Below are 23,424 nucleotides of genomic sequence, written 5' to 3'. Positions count from 1 at the left end.
TTCAGTCTTGTTGCGACTCCAATGAACATGGTGATGTTAAATTCTGGGAGCTCTTGCAAGCAGCCAGTGTTGAACCGGTCCAACTTTACCACTGTTGGACCAGAAACAATGAAGCTGTATTAAGTACAATGCAGAAGTGATTGTTCAAGTAGCTCATCAAATGCCATTTACATTCAACATCTAACCCTCCCAGGAAGTAATGTCCTTGTTCCAATTAACTCATAGAAGAAGTCAGCATAAAGACAAATAATACATGGATATTTAGATGCCATCTGATAGAAATATCAGTTTTATTTTGTGAAGTGCAGATGCTGCAAGAGTTCAGTCATTTGCAGGAGACTGGTTCAATGATGTAGATGGGTTTGTTGGAGAAATTCTCCAGAATTAACAGACCAAACACTGCAATTTTCTGACCACTCTCTTAACCAAAACTTGAATTAGTGCAAATCGTGAATTATCTGCAAACCGTTAATTGCAAAACGTGAATACTGAAAAAAAATCTCACAAAATGTGAATGCAGGTCTCGCCAAACGTGAGTATCATTCATGCTAATGTTGTTGTCGTCGTCTATGTGGCTGCTCCCGGTGTTGTTCGGGGGGGGGTTGTTTTTTATGTGGGGGTCACTACAGCCTGAGGTGATCCGAGCAGCTCTCAATGGTGTCAAGCGCCCGGTCCCATTAGGTTGTGTGCTTCAGTCACCTCGCTTTCTGATTGGCTACACGTCACATTAGACAGGCTGCGTGCTCGTTTGTGCTCGGGACACATCCCATACGCTGGGATATCAGGCCAAGACAATCCAACATGTTAAATATTCACGATTTGAGGTCTGAGCGGTCCAGATGTTCTTCCCAGCAGACTACAACGCTCTTAACACACCACACACAGCAGGAACATCTGATAAGATTATCTTTAGAGCCATCACGATAGTCGGGTCGTCATTTAGATCGTTGGAAGGTGAAGACCGGGTTAGAAAGCGGCATAATTATCTTGTCGTGTGAACCAAGCAATGATGCTTATTTCAGAAAACATTGCTACCACGGCACAGGCATACTAAAGGTCAGGTTCTGCTGACTCAAGATTATTCTTCAAAGGAGACTGGGTCACGACAGACAGAAGGTCAACAGACTGTGCCAACTGCAGCTTGTAACTCTATTCTGGTCGGGGTGTCCAGTTCTCACCATCAGCCACCCACAGCTGACTGAGGTGGCCGTCTTAGTGCTGTGGAAGCTTGAAGTTTCCTGTAATGGCTATTAGACTAATAACTACAGGTGAGCATTCAGACTGACAGCACTACAAAAGAGACCCAACAGAAAACTGACAATTTACAAAAGGAAAAAAAAAAACCAAAAAAAAAACACAAGCCGTATATTACAAGAACATTTACTTGTTCTCACTGAATTTACCTTGAATATTTTTTAACTGCAAACATTGTCTTGTGATCATTCCGTCGTGGTGTTGATTAAAATACTGGCGTGCCTCTCCAAACAATGCAAACTATTTGAAAATTTCAACAAACCTCATGTGATAATCACATATGTAATTTGCCAGTCAGTGTTAATTAGTGATCGTAACTTTTCTTTTTGATAAAAGCAATGAAAAGCTATTTGACTGTGCAGTGCTAATGCCTCCTATACTACTACCCACATCATCTGGTATGGACTCTGAGTGCCCCCGCCACCCTCTTTGGATCTGCACTGATGTCCTATACAGCCTTTCTGGAGATGAACCGAGGGAAATCTGTGGTAGCTGCAGAAAACGTAATCCCTGTGTTTTTACACCTGTTCCAAGAGCACGCTTTACGAGTTATACTAGAATAGAAATGAAAACCTGGTGGTTCTCACCACTTATTGGAGCCAAAGACTCGTGGAGCAAGGGTGGGCACCAGGTAATCAGCCAGGCAGAGCAGCATGACAGTGCAGGACAGCCCAGTCAGGACTGACGGGTCCAAGTAGTAAATCAACCTAGAGATGAGAAACAGAGCAGCCAGTCAGGACAAACGCGCTTCACTCCCACTGCTCAGACTAGAGCCAAGTTCATGTTTAACCATGCACAGACTGCTATCTGCCATCATCAGTTAAGTGATGACTGTAAATGAAGTTGTGGGGACAGATGTCTGCACTTGCTTGACATGCAAACAATAAAAGAAAGCCTCTTACTGAGACAAACACTAAGGGTGTGTGTTTCTGAACATAAAAAGGAATGTAGCAAATTTGCATTAAAAAATAAAAACTGGAACCTAGCATGAAACCGTCATTACTGATATCAAATTACTCCAATGAAGCCACAGAGAATTCCACAATCTAACCTCACTAAACAATCAATAAAGACAGTTTGGCAACTGCTCATGATATTTCAAATTCTAGGGATATTTAGATACAAATTTTGAACTCAACTTCCCAATATTTGGAATATTTCACAGTGTATAGCAATTGAGTATCTGAAATGTTCTGTTATTTTTGGTCAGAACAGCTACACATCTGATGTGTCTGGATGTGTGGACGTATGGGGATGGACACAGTAGAAAGCCTCACAAGAAGAGCACAGTGGTGGCGGCTATTAGGACACCAGGAAACCAAGGCTTCTCCCAGCGCAGGACACGGTCTCCAGCCAGGATGACCTCACCCCAGCCCTGCAGCTGCTCCTCCAGCTGGGCCGTTTCCAGAGCCTGCAAACAAATATCAGAATTATTAAACAAGCAGTCAAATCACCTCAAACCATTAAAAAAAAACATTTCTAGAATATTTGCATATTTGGGAGTGAGCTACAGTTGCCCCACAGCTTTTGCAAAATGAAACATGTCCCTCTCTGAAAACAAAAGCCTGAATTCCTCAAAGGGAACTGCAGCATTAGGTGGCACAGTGGGTGGGTGGTTAGCACTGTTGCCTCACAGCAAGAAGGTCATGGGATCGCTTCCCGCTCTTTCTGTGTGGAGTCTGCATGTTCTCCCCATGTTTGCGTGGGTTCCCTCCAGGTGCTCCGGCTTCCTCCCACATCCAAAGACATGCAGGTTAGGTGGATTCAAAACTTTAAAACTGACCGTAGGCATGTGTGAAAATGCTTGTTTGTCTGTCTTATATGTGGCCCTGGGACAGGCTGGCATCCTGTCCATGGTGTACCCCGCCTCACGCCCTATGACTGCTGGGATAGGCTCCCCCTGCCCCCGTGACCCTTAAATGGAATAAGCAGGTACAGAAAATGGATGGATGGATGGAACTTAGCTCTTCAGATAACTCTGAAAACCATTAGCGGACCAATTATCTTCCGATTAAATTCTGATCCGATAATTTTTACATGGCTAACATATTTTTGCAGGCATAGTGAATAAAGCTTTAACAGTTAAAAACATCTGTGAAGTCTGATATCAAAGATGTTAGTACCTACCTGTAGTAGACATACAGTTCTATCTCTGCAGTCAGAGGAGAACTGGTCACAAAAGAAAAAGAAACTGAGAAAAAAAAAGATAATTTCTCTTGACACCATACTAACTTGCTGGCAATATCATCCAAGTCATCTGAGGCATTCAGTTTCAACTTATGGTTAAAATTTTAACCAAACTAATTTCAGACAAGTTATTTAAATTAACGTCACACCTAAAGTTTTATAAAGTGAAAATATCAGCTACAGTGGGGCAAAAAAGTATTTAGTCAGGCACTGATTGTGCAAGTTCTCCTACTTAGAAAGATGAGAAAGGTCTGTAAATTTTCGTCATAGGTACACTTCAACTGTGAGAGACAAGATGAGAAAAAAAATTCCAGGAACTCACATTGTAGGATTTTTAAAGAATTTATTTGTAAATTATGGTGGAAAATAAATTTCGTCAATAACAAACAAGCAAGATTTCTGGCTCTCACAGACCTGTAACTTCTTTAAAAAGCTCTTCTGTCCTCCACCTGTTAGAACTCATCTGTATAAAAGACACCTATCCACAGCCTCAAACAGTCAGACTCCAAACTCAACCATGGCCAAGACCCAAGAGCTGTTGAAGGACACCAGGAAGAAAATTGTAGATGTGCACCAGGCTGGAAAGAGTGAAACTACAATAGTCAAGCAGGTTGGTGTGAATAAATCAACTGTGGGAGCAACTGTAAGAAAATGGAAGACATACAAGACCATTGATAATCTCCCTCAATCTGGGGCTCCATGCAAGTTGTCATCCAGTGGGGTCAAAAGGATCATGAGAATGGTGAGCAAAAATCCCAGAAATACACAGAGGGACCTGATGAATGACCTGCAGAGAGCTGGGACCAAAGTAACAAAGGCTACACACTACACAGAGAGGGACTCAAATCCTGCAGTGCCAGGCGTGTCCCCCTGCTTAAGCCAGTACATGTCCAGACCCGTCTGAAGTTTGCCAGAGAACATATGGATGATCCAGAAGAGGATTGCGAGAATACCATGTGGTCAGATAAAACCAAAATAGAACATTTTGGTAAAACTCAACTCCTCGTGTTTGGAGGAAAAAGAATGCTGAGTTGCATTCCAAGAACACCATATCTACTGTAAAGCATGGGGGTGGAAACATCATGCTTTGGTGCTGTTTTCCTGCAAAGGGGACAGGACGACTGATCCGTGTTAAGGGAAGAATAAACGTGGCCATGTATCATCAGGTTTTAAGCCAAAACTCCTTCCATCAGTGAGAGCATTGAAAATGCAACATGGCTGGGTCTTTCAGCATGACAATGATCCCAAACACACCACTCAGGCAACAAAGGAGTGGCTCCGTAAAAAGCATTTCAAGGTCCTGGAATGGCCGAGCCAGTCTCCAGACCTCAACCCCACAGAAAATTTGTTGAGGAGTTGAAAGTCCATGTTGCCCAGCGACAGCCCCAAAACATCACTGCTCTAGAGGAGATCTGCATGGAGGAATGGGCCAAAATACCAGCTACAGTGTGTGTAAACCTGGTGAAGACTTACAGGAAACCTTTGACCTCTGTCATTGCCAACAAAGATTATGTTACAAAGCACTGAGTTGAACTTTTGTTATTGACCAAATACTTATTTTCCACCATAATTTACAAATAAATTATTTTAAAATCCTACAATGTGATTTCCTGGATCTTTTCTGATTTTGTCTCTCACAGATGAAGTGTACCTATGTTGAAAATTACAGACCTCTCTCATCTTTCTAAATAGGAGAACTTGCACAATCAGGGCCTGACTAAATACTTTTTTGCCCCACTGTATATGTTTTAGTTTTAAAGTACTGCACTAATTTTGAAGATTTTAGTGTGGACATGCAGGTTTTAGTGTCGGCAGTGCATTATGGTTAAAAGTTCACGACGCTCTGATCAGGCTCCACACGGACAACAGCATTAAACCCTTTGTATATTGCACCTAAAACTCTTGTGAATATATTCTCTGGGTTTACAGACTGTTATTGTGTTTGTTTGCTTCTCCATTATTTCCAGTTGGAATCACTGTGAGCTGCAATTGCTTCCTGTTTGCTCTTTAACATCCTGCTTGTCATACACCTTTTGTCCTCTTTGTTCCAGAGTAATATATATCAGATGTCTGAAATTCTGTTTGCTTTTATTAAATTCCATGTAGATTAAACGTAGCAGACACAAATTATTTATTTGGAATATCTGTTTTAGCAGGTCTCACGGTCTCTACTGCCATCTCCTGGACAGTAGTGTTCATGGCAGTATTCACCCTAAGTATTGAGATATCCCATATTTTGCAAAACCACATTTATATGTAAACACCAACACACGTCACACTAACGTGTTGGTTTTTATACAGAACGACTGACTCAACCAATCAGTGTTAGCAGAGGCTCATTTTACCCATAATCCCTTTGGCATCTGTATGTGTTTGTTACAAAACTTCAGAATTAGTGCATTCTTTAAATTAAAAGATGTGTTATACTTTTACTTTGTACAAATGACAGAATTGTCATTAATGCAGCTACTCATCCGGATTGATTTATAAATCAAAACCATAAGTCAAAACTGCTTTATTTTCCAAGACCTCTGCCTCACGGCAGGACTGCTGTATGCTGTTAAGGAATATAGCTATATATATGTTATAGCTTCCGATAAATTTTTGGGTGGTTTATTGGTTTAGCTTTATAAAAGATAACTTTTCAGTTAGCCGATTAGCTGTTATCAACGCTAACTTTTTGGTTAGCTGCGCCCACCACTGAGTAGTGTTGAGTTCACTCTTTGTGGAATGCATTTATTTTTTGGCAACCGGGAATCCCCCTCATTTGAGACACAGTTGAAATCTCCCATGCAACCTCATTTTCAAACGGCATTTCTGTGACGAGAAGTTAGAAAATTCAGTGATTGAAATTTTATGTCCAAAAAGTCTAAGAAATTCACCTTTAAAGTGAGCAAGATCGCTTTTCATATAGAACATTTAATTCATGAATCATCTATCTATGCACCACTCTGCATTTAATCATTAGTGATCGATCTCTGCTCCCCTCCACAGCATGTCTTTTTCCTGGTTCTCTCCCTCAGCCCCAACCAGTCCCAGCAGAAGAATGCCCCTCCCTGAGCCTGGTTCTGCTGGAGGTTTCTTCCTGTTAAAAGGGAGTTTTTCCCTTCCCACTGTAGCCAAGTGCTTGCTCACAGGGGGTCGTTTTGACCGTTGGGGTTTTACATAATTATTGTATGGCCTTGCAATATAAAGCGCCTTGGGGCAACTGTTTGTTGTGATTTGGCGCTATATAAAAAAATTGATTGATTGATCTACCTTTCCATGAGGTTTGGTGGTGATCAAAGCCTTTGTATGCATATTTTTCTGATCCTCCAAAACCGATGTTGAGTCGGTAAGATGGCGGACATGGCGAAACGGCCTGTTTTTTAGCTTGGAAACTACTGTCATTAAACAGTGTTTAAACAGCGGATCATTGAAAATCACACATTTAAATGAAATAATTAAGTTTGACAGAGTACCATCACTTTGAAATAAAAATTATGAGAAACTGGTCACAGCCTTCTGTTTTTCTTCATATTTGACATAGAACAAATGTTTAAACACCATTTTGAAGGTATCTTTAAGCTCTTTCCAACTACACCATTTCTGTTACAATTCCTTTAACTTCAATTTTTATTTATTTGTCACGTACCTACAGAGGGTGCTGGGGTAATGCCCGAGCTAGAGAGCCTTGATTATAGAGAGAGGCGTCAACTCAGAACATGGCGCCATTTTGGTTCCAACTGCACTGAACTACTGAATGAACCTTTAATGTTTTTAACATTTTTTTTAAATCATTTAACCACATACAGCAACACATCCAGATACAGGTGCTATCAAAATAAATATAAAAATAGTTAAGGTATCACATTTACAATGTCTGATTTATTTAATTAAGTTAAAGCCTGATTTATGCAGCTGCTGCTCTGTAACACCATCTCAAGCAATGAGGTGCGTGACGGTTTTAAAATTCTTCGTTTATGGATTATGCTTTATTCTGGACTAATCTGACCCTCAACAAGCTTTTCTTTCTACAATCATCACCTCCAAATAAAAGGTAATCTGTACATTTTCATCTTTTTACCAACTTCGTACTATAAATGTGTGGACTTTTCTGATCCATTTGCAATCAGTGTGTGCACTGTAAAAACTGTTGTAATATGATGGGAGACAAAGGAATAAAAACAGAAAAGTATCAAATAACAGCCTTTTGTGACTGATTTAACAGGCTTCAGGTCTCAACATGGTTTAAAAAATAAATGGTCAGACTTTGAATCACAGAAATAACTCCGGCCCCACATGCAATGAGTTTAATGGATTGTAATCGGACAGGACATTTTATCTAATGTGAGCGAAAAATCCACTGTACAAAATCCATTATATTACATAGAAAACAATGCAAAAACTTTGGGACTTTTTTAATCCGGTGACTGCGAATATCTGGTTGATATGATAATGGTTTAGTTGCATTTTACTGTACATTTGACTGAACAAATTTACCTCTCAAAGCATTCAATCAATCAATCAATTTTTTTATATAGCGCCAAATCACAACAAACAGTTGCCCCAAGGCGCTTTATATAGTAAGGCAAGGCCATACAATAATTATGTAAAACCCCAACGGTCAAAACGACTCCCTGTGAGCAAGCACTTGGCTACAATGGGAAGGAAAAACTCCCTTTTAACAGGAAGAAACCCCCAGCAGAACCAGGCCCAGGGAGGGGCAGTCTTCTGCTGGGACTGGTTGGGGCTGAGGGAGAGAACCAGGAAAAAGACATGCTGTGGAGGGGAGCAGAGATCGATCACTAATGATTAAATGCAGAGTGGTGCATACAGAGCAAAAAGAGAAAGAAACAGTGCATCATGGGAACCCCCAGCAGTCTACGTCTATAGCAGCATAACTAAGGGATGGTTCAGGGTCACCTGATCCAGCCCTAACTATAAGCCTTAGCGAAAAGGAAAGTTTTAAGCCTAATCTTAAAAGTAGAGAGGGTGTCTGTCTCCCTGATCTGAATTGGGAGCTGGTTCCACAGGAGAGGAGCCTGAAAGCTGAAGGCTCTGCCTCCCATTCTACTCTTACAAACCCTAGGAACTACAAGTAAGCCTGCAGTCTGAGAGCGAAGCGCTCTATTGGGGGTGATATGGTACTACGAGGTCCCTAAGATAAGATGGGACCTGATTATTCAAAACCTTACAAGTAAGAAGAAGAATTTTAAATTCTATTCTAGAATTAACAGGAAGCCAATGAAGAGAGGCCAATATGGGTGAGATATGCTCTCTCCTTCTAGTCCCCGTCAGTACTCTAGCTGCAGCATTTTGAATTAACTGAAGGCTTTTTAGGGAACTTTTAGGACAACCTGATAATAATGAATTACAATAGTCCAGCCTAGAGGAAATAAATGCATGAATTAGTTTTTCAGCATCACTCTGAGACAAGACCTTTCTGATTTTAGAGATATTGCGTAAATGCAGAAAAGCAGTCCTACATATTTGTTTAATATGCGCTTTGAATGACATATCCTGATCAAAAATGACTCCAAGATTTCTCACAGTATTACTAGAGGTCAGGGTAATGCTATCCAGAGTAAGGATCTGGTTAGACACCATGTTTCTAAGATTTGTGGGGCCAAGTACAATAACTTCAGTTTTATCTGGAGTTTAAAAGCAGGAAATTAGAGGTCATCCATGTCTTTATGTCTGTAAGACAATCCTGCAGTTTAGCTAATTGGTGTGTGTCCTCTGGCTTCATGGATAGATAAAGCTGGGTATCATCTGCGTAACAATGAAAATTTAAGCAATACCGTCTAATAATACTGCCTAAGGAAAGCATGTATAAAGTGAATAAAATTGGTCCTAGCACAGAACCTTGTGGAACTCCATAATTAACTTTAGTCTGTGAAGAAGATTCCCCATTTACATGAACAAATTGTAATCTATTAGACAAATATGATTCAAACCACCGCAGCGCAGTGCCTTTAATACCTATGGCATGCTCTAATCTCTGTAATAAAATTTTATGGTCAACAGTATCAAAAGCAGCACTGAGGTCTAACAGAACAAGCACAGAGATGAGTCCACTGTCCAAGGCCATAAGAAGATCATTTGTAACCTTCACTAATGCTGTTTCTGTACTATGATGAATTCTAAAACCTGACTGAAACTCTTCAAATAGACCATTCCTCTGCAGATGATCAGTTAGCTGTTTTACAACTACCCTTTCAAGAATTTTTGAGGATGATGTCGGCTTCCATCCCACACAGCTGACTTTATTTCCCAAATTTTTCTTCTGTTTGGATCTTAATGGAATCTGTACATCTTGAAGCCCTTCCTGTGTCTATTGTGCATCCAAATGCACAACAACCCGTCATTTTCAGTGAATAATTAAAAAAAGATGGATTTGCATGCAGATAAATTAACAGCAAATGCTATTTTGAACCCAAGATGGCACTATGAGTCACGTGACCGATTTTTTTTCGACTCGTCATGTCGCCACTCTCTCTAATCAAGGCACTCTAACCCAGCCTTGAAAATATGAGTACGGCTACTTAGAAATAGCCACTTTGTATTGTTATTACTCTCTTGAACATTTTGGAGCCGTTTCATGGCTACCTGCCTAGTTTTTGATTGACTGTTAGCAGTAATATTGTCTTTTTTTTTTTTACCATTACTTATTCTTTTCTGGAACACAACAGAAAAGTTTGTGTTTTTAATTATCAGCAATTTATTTTATGTACATGTAATGTACTGACAAAGTAATTTGTTTTAAACTGTCAGTTTTAATCCTGATTTCTGAGTACACGTCAAATGCAGCATATCTACAATTAGGGTTCATTAAGTTAGTTGTGATGGGAAATGCATGTATAAGAAACTTAATACTGAGCAGTGCGTGAGACGGCAAAGCCGCCAAGCGTAGCGCGAATGATGACAGACAAGCACGAATGTGTTAGTAGTCCATCCAGCTCAGTTTTCATGACCGCAAACCGGAAGTACACTTTCGTCACTGCAAACAGGAAGTACACAAAAAGCATGATGGAAGATACCAAGGTGTATGATGGGAGAACTTTTCCCGCCAACACGGAGAAAGGGCATTACGTTGTCACGCCGAATACCAGTGAAAGGTTGGCATAGGAATACACTGAGCGAGCCGGATTACCGCCGTAACTGTATAGCTTTGATCAACAAAGTAGTTCAGAAAAGAATCTGTGCCAAAATCTGACTTTCATCTTCTTCTTCACGTTTAATGGTGGTTGACAACCAGCTTATACAGAGCATTACCGCCACCAGCTGGACTGGAGGGTAAATCAGGAGGATAACGTCCACAAAATAAAATGATGAAAAAAAAAATAGGTAGTAGACTTATACCCTGTGCAGTAATCCTGTATTCTTCAGATAGTTGTAAAAATAATTGAAGCAGATGAAATCTGACTATCTAATGCATCAGCTTCTGAAAAAGAGCTCAGCGGTAATTAGTCATTTGTACTTAAAATTTGTGAATTAGGCATAAATATATATTGTTGTGACATTGATTACAAAAGAAAGAATCAAATTTCTATTATATATATATATATACGAGGGCTGTCAATAAAGTAACAGTCCTTTTTATTTTTTTCAAAAACTATATGGATTTCATTCATATGTTTTTACGTCAGACATGCTTGAACCCTCGTGCGCATGCGTGAGTTTTTCCACGCCTGTCGGTGACGTCATTCGCCTGTGAGCACTCCTTGTGGGAGGAGTCGTCCAGACCCTCGTCGGAATTCCTTTGTCTGAGAAGTTGCTGAGAGACTGGCGCGTTGTTTGATCAAAATTTTTTCTAAACCTGTGAGACACATCGAAGTGGACATGGTTCGAAAAATTAAGCTGGTTTTCAGTGAAAATTTTAACAGCTGATGAGAGATTTTGAGGTGATTCTGTCGCTTTAAGGACTTTTCACGGTGCGAGACGTCACTCAGCGCTCTCAGGCGGCGTCATCAGCCTGTTCAAGCTGAAAACCTCCACATTTCAGGCTCTGTTGATCCAGGACGTCGCGAGAGAACAGAGAAGTTTCAGAAGAAGTCGGTTTCAGCATTTTATCCGGATATTCCACTGTTAAAGGAGATTTTTTTAATGAAAGACGTGCGGACGGATCCGCGCGTCGGGACGCAGCCGACGCGGTGCGGCGGCACAGGAAAAACACCTCCGTGTTGATAACCATTTGTAAAATCCAGGCGGCTTTTGATGGCTTTCAGTGGAGTGAGTATATGAGAAATTGTTTAACAGGCAGGACATGTTCCAACTTGTCCTTAAGGCTTTCAACAGAGGTGTTTTTCCTGTGGCGGAGCGCCGCGGCGGCTGCGTCCCGACGCGCGGACCCGTCCGCACGTCTTTCATTAAAAAAATCTCCTTTAACAGTGGAATATCCGGATAAAATGCTGAAACCGACTTCTTCTGAAACTTCTCTGTTCTCTCACGACGTCCTGGATCAATAGAGCTTGAAATGTGGAGGTTTTCAGCTTGAACAGGCTGATGACGCCGCCTGAGAGCGCTGCGCGACGTCTCGCACCGTGAAAAGTCCTTAAAGCGACAGTATCACCTCAAAATCTCTCATCAGCCGTTAAAATTTTCACTGAAAACCAGCTTAATTTTTCGAACCGTGTCCACTTCGATGTGTCTCACAGGTTTAGAAAAAATTTTGATCAAACAACGCTCCAGTCTCTCAGCAACTTCTCAGACAAAGGAATTCCGACGAGGGGCTGGACGACTCCTCCCACAAGGAGTGCTCACAGGCGAATGACGTCACCGACAGGCGTGGAAAAACTCACGCATGCGCACGAGGGTTCAAGCATGTCTGACGTAAAAACATATGAATGAAATCCATATAGTTTTTGAAAAAAATAAAAAGGACCGTAACTTTATTGACAGCCCTCGTATATAGTATGAACTGTTAATAATTTGTTGCTTATTTATAATGGCAGGTACTATAAAGAACATTTTAAAAATAGAAATACTGTGAACTGGGCAGCATGGTGGCTTAGTGGTTAGCACTGTTGCCTCACAACCAGAAGGTCATGGGTTCAATTCCCACCTGTGACCTTTCTGTGTGGAGTTTGCATGTTCTCACTGTGTTTGCGTGGGTTTCCTCGAGGTGCTCCCACGTCCAAAGACATGCGGGTTAGGGGGATTGGGATCTTTAAATTGTGAGTGCGAGTGGGTGTGGCTGCATTTGTTTGTGGCCCTGTGATAGACTGGTGTCCTGTCCTCTATGACTGCTGGGATAGGCTCCAACCCCCGCAACCCTTAATTGGACTAAGCGGTTGAAGATGAGTGTGTAAATACTGTGAATTGTTACTAATTTGTTGCTTATTTATAATTAGGAGGTCCTGTAAAGAAGTGTACATATGATAAGTATCTACTTTCGTTTAATTTAAATGTTGTTTCATGATAGTCATTAAATATCTCAGCATATTTACAAATGCAATTTAATACATGTTATAATAAGTCAGGAGAATAAATATCTTTAGTTGTGTAAACATGACTTTTTTAATGAAATCATCAACTGAAGAAAATTAAAATAATACTGCCCAATTGAATCTTCAATTTTTACAGTATTTCAATCAAACAACTTCAATATTTTTCCATAGAGAAATCCGCTGCTCGTTCAAAGGCTTTACCTTCATTATATTATTACTAACTCATGGGGGGGGGGCGAACAGCAGTGAACTGCTTTTAGCATACGGGTTAGCCTGCTAGTTAGCTAACTAACTGCGGTCAAACCTTGACAAACAGCAATATGCAACAAGGTCAGATACAAAATATAGCCACCTATGGAGTGGTTTTAACGTGAGAAGTTCCCAACAGCTACATTAATCCACAAAGGCCACAGAACTCTGCTGCGACACCGTCAAAAGCTTAGCAGCAGTGTCTGCTAACGTCAGAAAACACACCCACCCTGACCGAGCACTTTTACCACAGCGCATACTTACCAGCATATTTGCGCTCTTGTTGTCCCCGTTGGCCATCCTTTTCACAACAGTATAACTTAGGTTTACAACTTGGTTGATTTATTCTACAGAACCCGCAAAGCAGCTGCTTCCCGAGCTTCTGCGTCAGCGGCTCTGCTTTCTAGCCACTTCCACTGGATGACTCGCTGAAGCCGCTAGTCGCCATGTTGCTCCTCCCTTTCCTGCGCTGATCCCTTCTTCTGTTTTGTTCAATGTCGGCTGGCAAATAACTTCTAGGTTTACTACCGCCACCTTCTGGATGGAAGTGTGAATCACAGCAGTTGCTTCACATTCTGAAAATGGAAGGCCTCCGAGGGCTGACGCATGCCCTGCACCTTGTATACAAGTCGAGGAGAATGCGCTGGTGCTGCACTTCCCTGCATCTGTGACACTAGATTCCACCCACATCTCTAAAATAGCTATTTATTTGCCCCAGCCAAGAGAAATGGTGGCATGGCCTTGACCTTCTCCAGCTGCTGGGGTCTTTAACACTCAGGCACCTGTGTGCTAGATCATACACAGAGAAACGGGCCACATGGCCAAAATGTCGAAGCTGACGCTCCCTCACAATGCAAGTGATACTCCTCATCTTAGTCTGTCCGAGTAACCACTCGTTTGATAAAAGTCATTCCAGCAGTACCCAAAGATCCTCTGAAGACACGTAGTACCAAAGAGATCCAGTAGTTGCTGAAGGATAAATTGTGCTTCTTTCTCTATTCAGAATCGGTTTACTGTTTTATCCTTTATTGAGCTAAGAATATATCGTGTTGTTTGAGTGTGTTCAAATGTTTTGAAGTGATCACTGCCAGCCCACTGTTCAGGGTTCCTCCTTGCTGTCAGTTTGCTGGGACACCAGATTGCTGGTTGGAAGCTCACAGCTCCTGGGACCCTCAGAACGTCTGGGTATGTTTTTGTTTATCTCACTCATTCTGTAAAACTTAAATTCTGTCCAAATTTGTGACATTTAAATCCTGTTCAATAAATCTCTGAGTGGTGGACTAGCCCTCAGAGTAATTGTGTTGAAATTTAAATGACTGGTTAATACCTTCTTTCAAATCAATGGACACGCGTGGGATAAGAGGCAGGGGGAGGAGAGGTCACAGGAGACCCCTGAAATATCCCAATATTGCCTTACGTCACTGGTTACGGCCCAAGTCTCACAACTGTATAGCAAGACATGCAGCACCAGAACCTGAAAGACTTGGACCTGCATTCACCAAACACTTCAGTCTAGCATCCTCATGACTCCATTAACTCTCAGTCTCAAAGACCAAGGACCCAGAGACATACACAACAATATAAATGTACATATGTCAGTAATGGTGTTTTTGACTATGTCACTGATTTTGGCTTCCCTTCATTGGCTTCATGTCTCTGTGAGGTCTGATTTTAAGGTTTTGTACCAACTTATCAAATCATTGACAGATTAACGCCTCCCTACCTACCCGACCTAATTAAACCCTACGTACCTACAAACCCTACGCCTGTGTTCTGCGTTTTCAGGATGTTTCCCTAATTTGTGTCCCAAAGTTATAAAAAAGTCAGCAGGCCACAGAGCCTTCTCTTACTGTGTGCCTGTCTTGTGGAATGATCTTCCTGCTGAGATAAACAGTCAGATTGTGGGGAGACATTCAAGTCCAGACTGAAGACACATCTATTCTCCGTCTCATACTACTAGCATACACCATAGTATGGTATGTAGTATGGTGTAGTATGGAATAGCTGCCAGCGATCACTAAGCTCTCAGGTTCCCCTGTTGATTTACTGCTGGTGAGCTAATGCTTCAGGTGCTGTTATTTCCAGCAAACTGATTCGCTCCACCTCCCAGACAAAGCAAGAGGAAGTGTGCAGCTTAAGTGCACGCGCACACACACACACAAACAACAATGAAAACAACATCCTGCTTTGACACTTCTGTTGTGTGGGCCGCCAGAAGAGGAGGTACTGCTGGCCCACCACCAGAGGGCGCCCTGCCTGAAGTGCAGGCTTCAGGCACGAGAGGGCGCTGCTGCCCCACAAGAGCGGCCGGGGTGACAGCTGTCACTCATCGGCTATGACAGCTGTCACCAATCATCTGCTCCTCACCCCTAATAAAAGCAGGACGACACCTCCACCACGTCGCTGAGATATCGTTCTACCAAGGAGGTAATGTTCTCAGCCTGTGTTATCACTACTAACGTTGTTTAGTGAATACGTTGTTGCAGCTGTTTTCCTGAGGAACTGGCGTATGCCGCGACTGCTTCGCTCTGCATCCCGCCAGTTAAGTGGTTGACAGTAGCTACACGAGTGTGGATGAGAGGTGGAGGTGGAATAACCATCATACTTGTTACGGGGTGTACACACACCCACACCTGACTGTTTTTGCTCTTCGCCAGCAGTACCAGATCCGACACGCGGAGACGGTGGCCACCTGGGGACTCGGAACTTGGCGGCTCCAGTATTCTCCTGGTTTGGTGGCGGAGGAAATCGTGTGGTTCCGGTTCTTCTCCAGACGGACGTCTCCTATCTTCGAGCCTGCCCACACGGCACCTTGATTGATTGAGTCTGTATTCGTTCTATAATCTGCTGTGTGTAGTTGTGGCATTCACAACAGTAAAGTGTTCATATTTGACTTCTTCTATTGTCCGTTCATTTGCGCCCCCTGTTGTGGGTCCGTGTCACTACACTTTCACAACAGGATATCTCGGCCAGCGTCATGGACTCCGAGGGGCGTCACCCAGCAGTTGAACAGCCAATGGGAGAGCAGGGTGCACAGGCGTCTGCAGGAGGCATGATTGGTGAGTTGCAGCACATCCTCACCGCCTTTACCGAGCAAAACATCCTCCTGAACCGCAGGGTGGAGGCTCTCTCCGCACAGGTGGCAGCGAGCGCTCAGGGCGCTGCTGCAGCCACTCCTCCTGCCGACCCTGTGCAGGATATAAACGTTCCACTGGTCGTTCAATGACCCCTCCCACCATCCCCTGAAGCATACATAAGCCCCCCAGAGCCGTACGGAGGTTGTGTGGAGACGTGTGCGGACTTTCTTATGCAGTGTTCGCTCGTCTTTGCACAACGTCCCATCATGTACGTGTCTGATGCTAGGAAAATAGCTTATGTGATTAATTTGCTTCGAGGAGAGGCACACGCTTGGGCTACGGCGCTTTGGGAGCAAAATTCACGGCTCCTTCATACGTACACTGGGTTTGTGAGGGAGTTCAAAACCGTGTTTGACCACCCTAACAGGGGAGAGACCGCTTCAACTGTGCTGTTGTCAATGAGACAGGGACGCCGGAGTGCAGCCGCTTATGCAGTCGACTTCCGCATTGCGGCTGCGAGGTCCGGCTGGAATAACGTTGCGCTCCGCGCCGCCTTCATAAACGGACTGTCGTCGGTCCTGAAGGAGCACCTGGTGGCTAAGGACAAACCGCAGGAATTAGATGGGCTTATCGACCTCGTTATACGGTTAGACAATCGGTTGGAGGAACGCCGTCGGGAACGAGACGAGGGGCGTGGCCGGGCACGCGCCGTCCCTCTTCCTTCCGGGTCCAAAAAAGGTCCGCCCATCCCACGCTCCACGGCCTCTACACTCCGTGTGGCTACAGCTCCCCCTGCTGATGAAGCTATGGACACGAGCAGGGCCACATTCAGCCACCGAATAGACAGAGGAGGCTCGCCCGCGGGGCGTGCTTTGTCTGCGGCTCAATTGAGCATCAATTGAGAGACTGCCCCGAGCGGTTAAACACCAACGCCCGCCCCTAGAAACTGGGCTTAGGGTGGGCCAAGACATTCACATGGGACACACACATATTTCCACACGACTCCCAGTTACAATCCTTAGCGGGGATTTAACCGTTGAGGCCCCAGCACTGGTAGACACAGGGTCAGAAGGGAATCTGCTAGACAGCAGATGGGCCAGGGAGGTAGGGCTCCCTCTGGTGGCGCTTCCTTCGCCATTGCAGGTGCGAGCACTGGATGGCACCCTTCTCCCTTTAATCACACACAAGACACTACCAGTAACTCTGGTGGTGTCAGGGAATCATCGGGAGGAGATAGAGTTTTTTGTGACTCCCTCTACCTCCCGTGTGATTCTGGGGTTCCCATGGATGTTAAAACACAATCCCCGGATTGATTGGCCGTCCGGGGTGGTGGTTCAGTGGAGCGAGACCTGCCATCGGGTGTGTTTAGGATCCTCGGTTCCTCCCGGTTCCCAGGCTAAGGAGCAGGTCAAAGTCCCTCCCAATCTGTCAGCGGTGCCGGTTGAGTACCACGATCTTGCTGACGTTTTCAGCAAGGATCTGGCACTCACCCTTCCCCCGCACCGTCCGTACGATTGTGCCATCGATTTGATTCCAGGCGTGGAGTTCCCGTCCAGCAGGCTGTACAACCTCTCACGACCTGAGCGCGAATCGATGGAGACCTACATCCGGGACTCCTTAGCTGCCGGGCTGATCCGGAACTCCACCTCCGCGATGGGAGCAGGTTTCTTTTTTGTGGGCAAGAAAGATGGCGGTCTTCGTCCATGCATTGATTATCGGGGGCTGAACGAGATCACGGTTCGCAACCGATACCCGTTGCCTTTGTTAGATTCGGTGTTCACCCCCCCTGCATGGAGCCAAAATATTCACAAAGCTGGATCTTAGGAACGCATATCACCTGGTTCGGGTCCGGAAGGGAGACGAGTGGAAGACGGCATTCAACAGCCCGTTAGGTCATTTTGAGTACCTGGTCATGCCGTTCGGCCTCACTAACGCCCCCGCGACGTTCCAAGCTTTGGTAAATGACGTCTTGCGGGACTTCCTGCACCGATTCGTCTTCGTATATCTGGACGATATACTCATTTTTTCTCCAGACCCTGAGACTCATGGCCGACATGTACGTCAGGTCCTGCAGCGGTTGTTGGAGAACCGGCTGTTTGTGAAGGGCGAGAAGTGTGAGTTTCACCGCACCTCTTTGTCCTTCCTGGGGTTTATCATCTCCTCCAACTCCGTCGCCCCGGATCCGGCCAAGGTCGCGGCGGTGAGAGACTGGCCCCAACCTACGAGCCGTAGGAAGCTGCAACAGTTCCTCGGCTTTGCAAATTTTTACAGGAGGTTCATTAAGGGCTATAGTCAGGTAGTTAGCCCCCTGACAGCCCTGACCTCACCAAAGATTCCCTTCACCTGCTCGGATCGTTGCGATGCCGTGTTCAGGGAGTTGAAACGGTGCTTCCCGTCTTGGTGCAGCCCGATCCCAGTCGCCAGTTTGTGGTTGAAGTGGACGCCTCTGACTCAGGGATAGGAGCCGTGCTATCCCAGAGCGGAGAGAATGATAAGGTTCTTCACCTGTGTGCCTTTTTTTCCCGCAGGTTGACCCCAGCAGAACGGAACTATGACGTGGGCAATTGAGAACTCCTTGCGGTGAAAGAGGCTCTTGAGGAGTGGAGACATCTGTTGGAGGGAGCGTCAGTGCCATTCATGGTTTTTACTGACCACCGGAACCTGGAGTATATCTGGACCGCCAGGCAGCTGAACCCCAGGCAAGCCCGCTGGTCACTGTTCTTCGGCCGTTTTGACTTCCAGATCACCTACCGTCCCGGGACCAAGAACCAGAGGTCGGATGCCTTGTCCCGGGTGCATGAAAATGAAGTCAAAACCAAGCTGTCGGATCCACCGGAGCCCATCGTACCGGAGTCCGCTAACGTGGCCACCCTTACCTGGGACGTGGAGAAGACCGTCCGGGAGGCCCTGGCATGGAGCCCGGACCCTGGAACAGGGCCAAAGAACAAACTTTACATCCCACCAGAGGCCAGGGCTGCCGTCCTGGACTTCTGTCACGGTTCCAAGCTCTCCTGCCACCCAGGGGTGCGAAGGACCATGGCAGTGGTCTGGCAGCGCTTCTGGTGGGCGTCCCTGGAGGCTGACGTCCGGGAATACATCCAGGCCTGCACCACCTGTGCCAGGGGCAAGGTGGACCACCAAAAAGCACAGGGACTCCTTCAGCCGCTTCCTGTGCCTCATCGCCCCTGGTCCCACATCGGTCTGGATTTCGTCACGGGCCTCCCACCGTCCCGGGGGTACACCACCATCCTCACGATAGTGGACCGGTTCTCCAAGGCGGCCCACTTCGTGGCCCTCCCGAAGCTCCCGTCGGCCCAGGAGGCAGCGGACCTCCTGGTCCACCATGTCGTACGTGTGCATGGGATACCAACAGACATTGTCTCAGATCATGGTCCCCAGTTTTCCTCGCAGGTTTGGAGGAGTTTCTGCCGGGAGCTGGGGGCCACCGTGAGCCTCTCGTCTGGGTATCACCCTCAGACCAACGGACAGGCAGAACGGGCTAACCAAGAGCTGGAACAGGCCCTGCGCTGTACGACATCTGCACACCCGACGGCTTGGAGTGAACACCTGGCCTGGATCAAGTATGCGCATAACAGCCAAGTGTCCTCTGCCACCGGCCTCTCCCCATTCGAGGTGTGTCTGGGGTACCAGCCCCCTTTGTTTCCTGTGGTGGAGGGAGAGGTCGGTGTGCCCTCGGTCCAGGCCCACCTGCGGAGATGCCGTCGGGTGTGGCGCACCGCCCGTTCGGCCTTGTTGAGGGCCCGGAAGAGGGCGAAGACCCATGCAGACCGCCGACGGTCCCTGGCCCCCACATATCAGCCCAGGCAGGAGGTGTGGCTATCTACGAGGGACATCCCCCTCCAGGTCGATTCCCCCAAACTCAAGGACCGGTACATTGGACCCTATAAGATCCTCAAGATCCTCAGTCCCGCCGCAGTGAGGCTCCGACTCCCGGCTTCACTGCGGATCCATCCGGTGTTTCACGTGTCGAGACTCAAACCACATCACACCTCACCCCTCTGTACACCCGGCCCGGCGCCGCCTCCTGCCCGTATCATCGACGGGGAGCCGGCTTGGACAGTGCGTCGAATGGGCCGGGGTTTCCAGTATTTGGTGGACTGGGAGGGGTATGGACCCAAAGAACGCTCCTAGGTGAAGAGGAGCTTCATCCTGGACCCGGCCCTTCTGGCCGATTTTTACCGTCGCCACCCGGACAAGCCTGGTCGGGAGCCAGGAGGCGCCCGTTGAGGGGGGGGGGTCCTGTTTGTGGGCCGCCAGAAGAGGAGGTACTGCTGACCCACCACCAGAGGGCGCCCTGCCTGAAGTGCGGGCTTCAGGCACGAGAGGGCGCTGCTGCCCCACAAGAGCGGCCGGGGTGACAGCTGTCACTCATCAGCTATGACAGCTGTCACCAATCATCTGCTCCTCACCCCTAATAAAAGCAGGACGACACCTCCACCACGTCGCCGAGATATCGTTCTACCAAGGAGGTAACGTTCTCAGCCTGAGTGTTATCACTACTAACGTTGTTTCAGTGAATACGTTGTTGCAGCTGTTTTCCTGAGGAACCAGCGTATGCCGCGACTGCTTCGCTCTGCATCCCACCAGTTAAGTGGTTGACAGTAGCTACACGAGTGTGGATGAGAGGTGGAGGTGGAATAACCACCATACTTACGGGGTGTACACACACCCACACCTGACTGTTTTTGCTCTTCGCCAGCAGTACCAGATCCGACACGCGGAGACGGTGGCCACCTGGGGACTCGGAACTTGGCGGCTCCAGTATTCTCCTGGTTCGGTGGGGGAGGAAATCGTGTGGTTCCGGTTCTTCTCCAGACGGACGTCTCCTATCGTCGAGCCTGCCCACACGACACCTTGATTGATTGATTCTGTATTCGTTCTATAATCTGCTGTGTGTAGTTGTGGCATTCACAACAGTAAAGTGTTCATATTTGACTTCTTCTATTGTCCGTTCATTTGCGCCCCCTGTTGTGGGTCCGTGTCACTACACTTTCACAACAACTTCACTGGCATATTGGGTAATTACGTGCGTTGGTAAGGTTTGGTAATCTTCATACAGTATATGTTCCATATACTGTTTGTATATTATATACTTATTCCTAGCTTTTCTTACATTCTATTTTTTTCCTAGCTATTAATAATTTTTTGTACTTTTCTGATATTACGATAACTACATATAATAATAGTGCTATAATATATTTTTACCCTGTCCCTCATACTTAAGTTACTATATATGATAGCTACTTTTAATATAGGGCGGTCACTAGCCCTAAATACCGAGGTGATGGACTCTTGCCCTAGTCCCTTAAACAAGGGTTTAAATATCATGATGGCTACGTATAAGAGGGGGCGGTCACTAGCCTGGCAAACCAAGGTGATGGACTCATACCCTACTCTCTTAAACAAGGGTTTAAATATCATGATGGCTACGTATAAGAGGGGGCGGTCACTAGCCCGGCAAACCAAGGTGATGGACTCATACCCTACTCCCTTAAACAAGGGTTTAAATACCATGATGGCTATGTATAAGAGGGGGCGGTCACTAGCCCGGCAAACCAAGGTGATGGACTCATACCCTAGTCCCTTAAATAAGGGTATACCTCTTATTTCCAATTTGTCCTGTAATTCTTTCTTTCTTTCTTTTCTTTTTAATATTTATTTCATTCATTTAAAAGAAAAACAGAAAAGCAAAAAACAAAAGCACCACAATACCAGAATGAAAAGGAGCAGAAAGAAGAACAAGTCTTATGATTTCTGCCCCTTTTAACAATACAATCTTTCAATATACAGCATCATAGTCAACATTATTTAACAGATTGCATTTCTTTAACTTGTCACATACCACTGACCCATTTCATAATTATGACCATTAATTAATAGATTACATCACTGACAGGTTATATTTAAACTTAAGACACTCCAAACATTATTAACAGTTTACTTTTTTTTTTTTTTGACTTTCTTGCAGCCCACTGACTTACTTCATAGTTTCATACTTACTTAATACATCTAATTTAATATGTTTTTTAAATAATTTAAGTGACCTTAATTCTTTAATTTCTTTATTAAGATTGTTCCATAATTTGACACCATTTACTGCAATACTCCTTTCCTTTACTTTGGTTCTAAATCTTGGTTTTTTAAAGACTTCTATTCCTTTCAATTTATAACTACTTACTCTTTTTTCAAACATATTTTGAATGTTTGTTGGTAAAGTATTTTTATTAACTTGGTACATCGTTTGTAATATTTTCAAATCAACTAAATCATGAAATTTAAGTACCCTATACTTAATAAACAATGGATTAGATGGATCTCTAAAACCACTGTTACTAATCACTTTTAAAGCTCTTTTCTGCAAAATAAATAAAGGTTGTATATAGGTTGTATATGTTGATCCCCAGATTTCTACACAGTAAGTTAAATATGGGACAATCAATGAATTGTACAATGTTAATAAACCATAACTATTTAATGAATATTTTACTTTATGCAAAACAGCAATGGCTTTCGCTATTTTTCCTTTTATGTAATTTATGTGTGACTTCCATGTAAGATCTTCATCAATCATGACTCCTAAAAATTTCATTTCTTTTACCCTTTGTATATCCATTCCATCTATTTGTAATGACACATTATTTTCTTTCGCTCTATCATTAAACAATATGAAATTTGTCTTATTAATATTTAGTGACAATCTGTTTATATCAAACCAATGTTTAACTTTTTCCAACTCTGTATTTATCACTTGTGCTACTTCCTGTATATCTGATCCAGAGTAAAACAGCGTTGTATCATCAGCAAATAAAATGCTGCCAAGCACATTGGATACATTCACAAAATCATTGATATACAAAATAAACAGTTTGGGTCCAAGTACCGATCCTTGTGGTACTCCATAAATAATGTTACACAATTCTGATTTGGTATTATTTATCTGAACAAACTGTTTTCTATTTTCTAAGTAGCTTTTTACCCACTGATGTGCAACACCTCTTATTCCATATTGTTGTAACTTGTGGAGCAATCTTGAGTGGTCTATAACATCAAAAGCCTTTTTCAGGTCAATAAAAATACTTACAAAATAATCCTTATTATCTATTGTTGTTGATATTTTCTCTATTAGTTCCATAATTGCCATAGCTGTCGAATGTTTTGTTCTGAATCCATACTGAGCATTATTTAAAATATGATGTTTCTCAATA

General features: G+C 44.4%; 1 protein-coding gene across 1 annotated transcript in view; it reads right to left on the bottom strand.

Annotated features, from left to right (window-relative positions):
* Window positions 1-13,594, bottom strand: part of arl6ip1 (ADP-ribosylation factor-like 6 interacting protein 1) — a 34,425-nt gene extending 20,831 nt beyond the window's left edge. Inside the window, exons 1-3 of the mRNA XM_034191290.1 lie at window positions 13,386-13,594; window positions 2,532-2,665; window positions 1,842-1,961 (exon numbers count right to left, since the gene is read on the bottom strand). Coding sequence (XP_034047181.1) covers window positions 1,842-1,961; window positions 2,532-2,665; window positions 13,386-13,421 — 290 coding nt within the window. The 5' untranslated portion in view covers window positions 13,422-13,594. The remainder of the gene's footprint in view (window positions 1-1,841; window positions 1,962-2,531; window positions 2,666-13,385) is intronic.
* Window positions 13,595-23,424: the final 9,830 nt, after the last annotated feature.

This window comes from Thalassophryne amazonica, chromosome 16 (genome assembly GCF_902500255.1).
Source record: "Thalassophryne amazonica chromosome 16, fThaAma1.1, whole genome shotgun sequence".
Taxonomy (NCBI): Eukaryota; Metazoa; Chordata; class Actinopteri; order Batrachoidiformes; family Batrachoididae; genus Thalassophryne; species Thalassophryne amazonica.
Note: the sequence above shows the minus strand (reverse complement) of the source record. Positions and strands in the feature narration are given on the sequence as shown.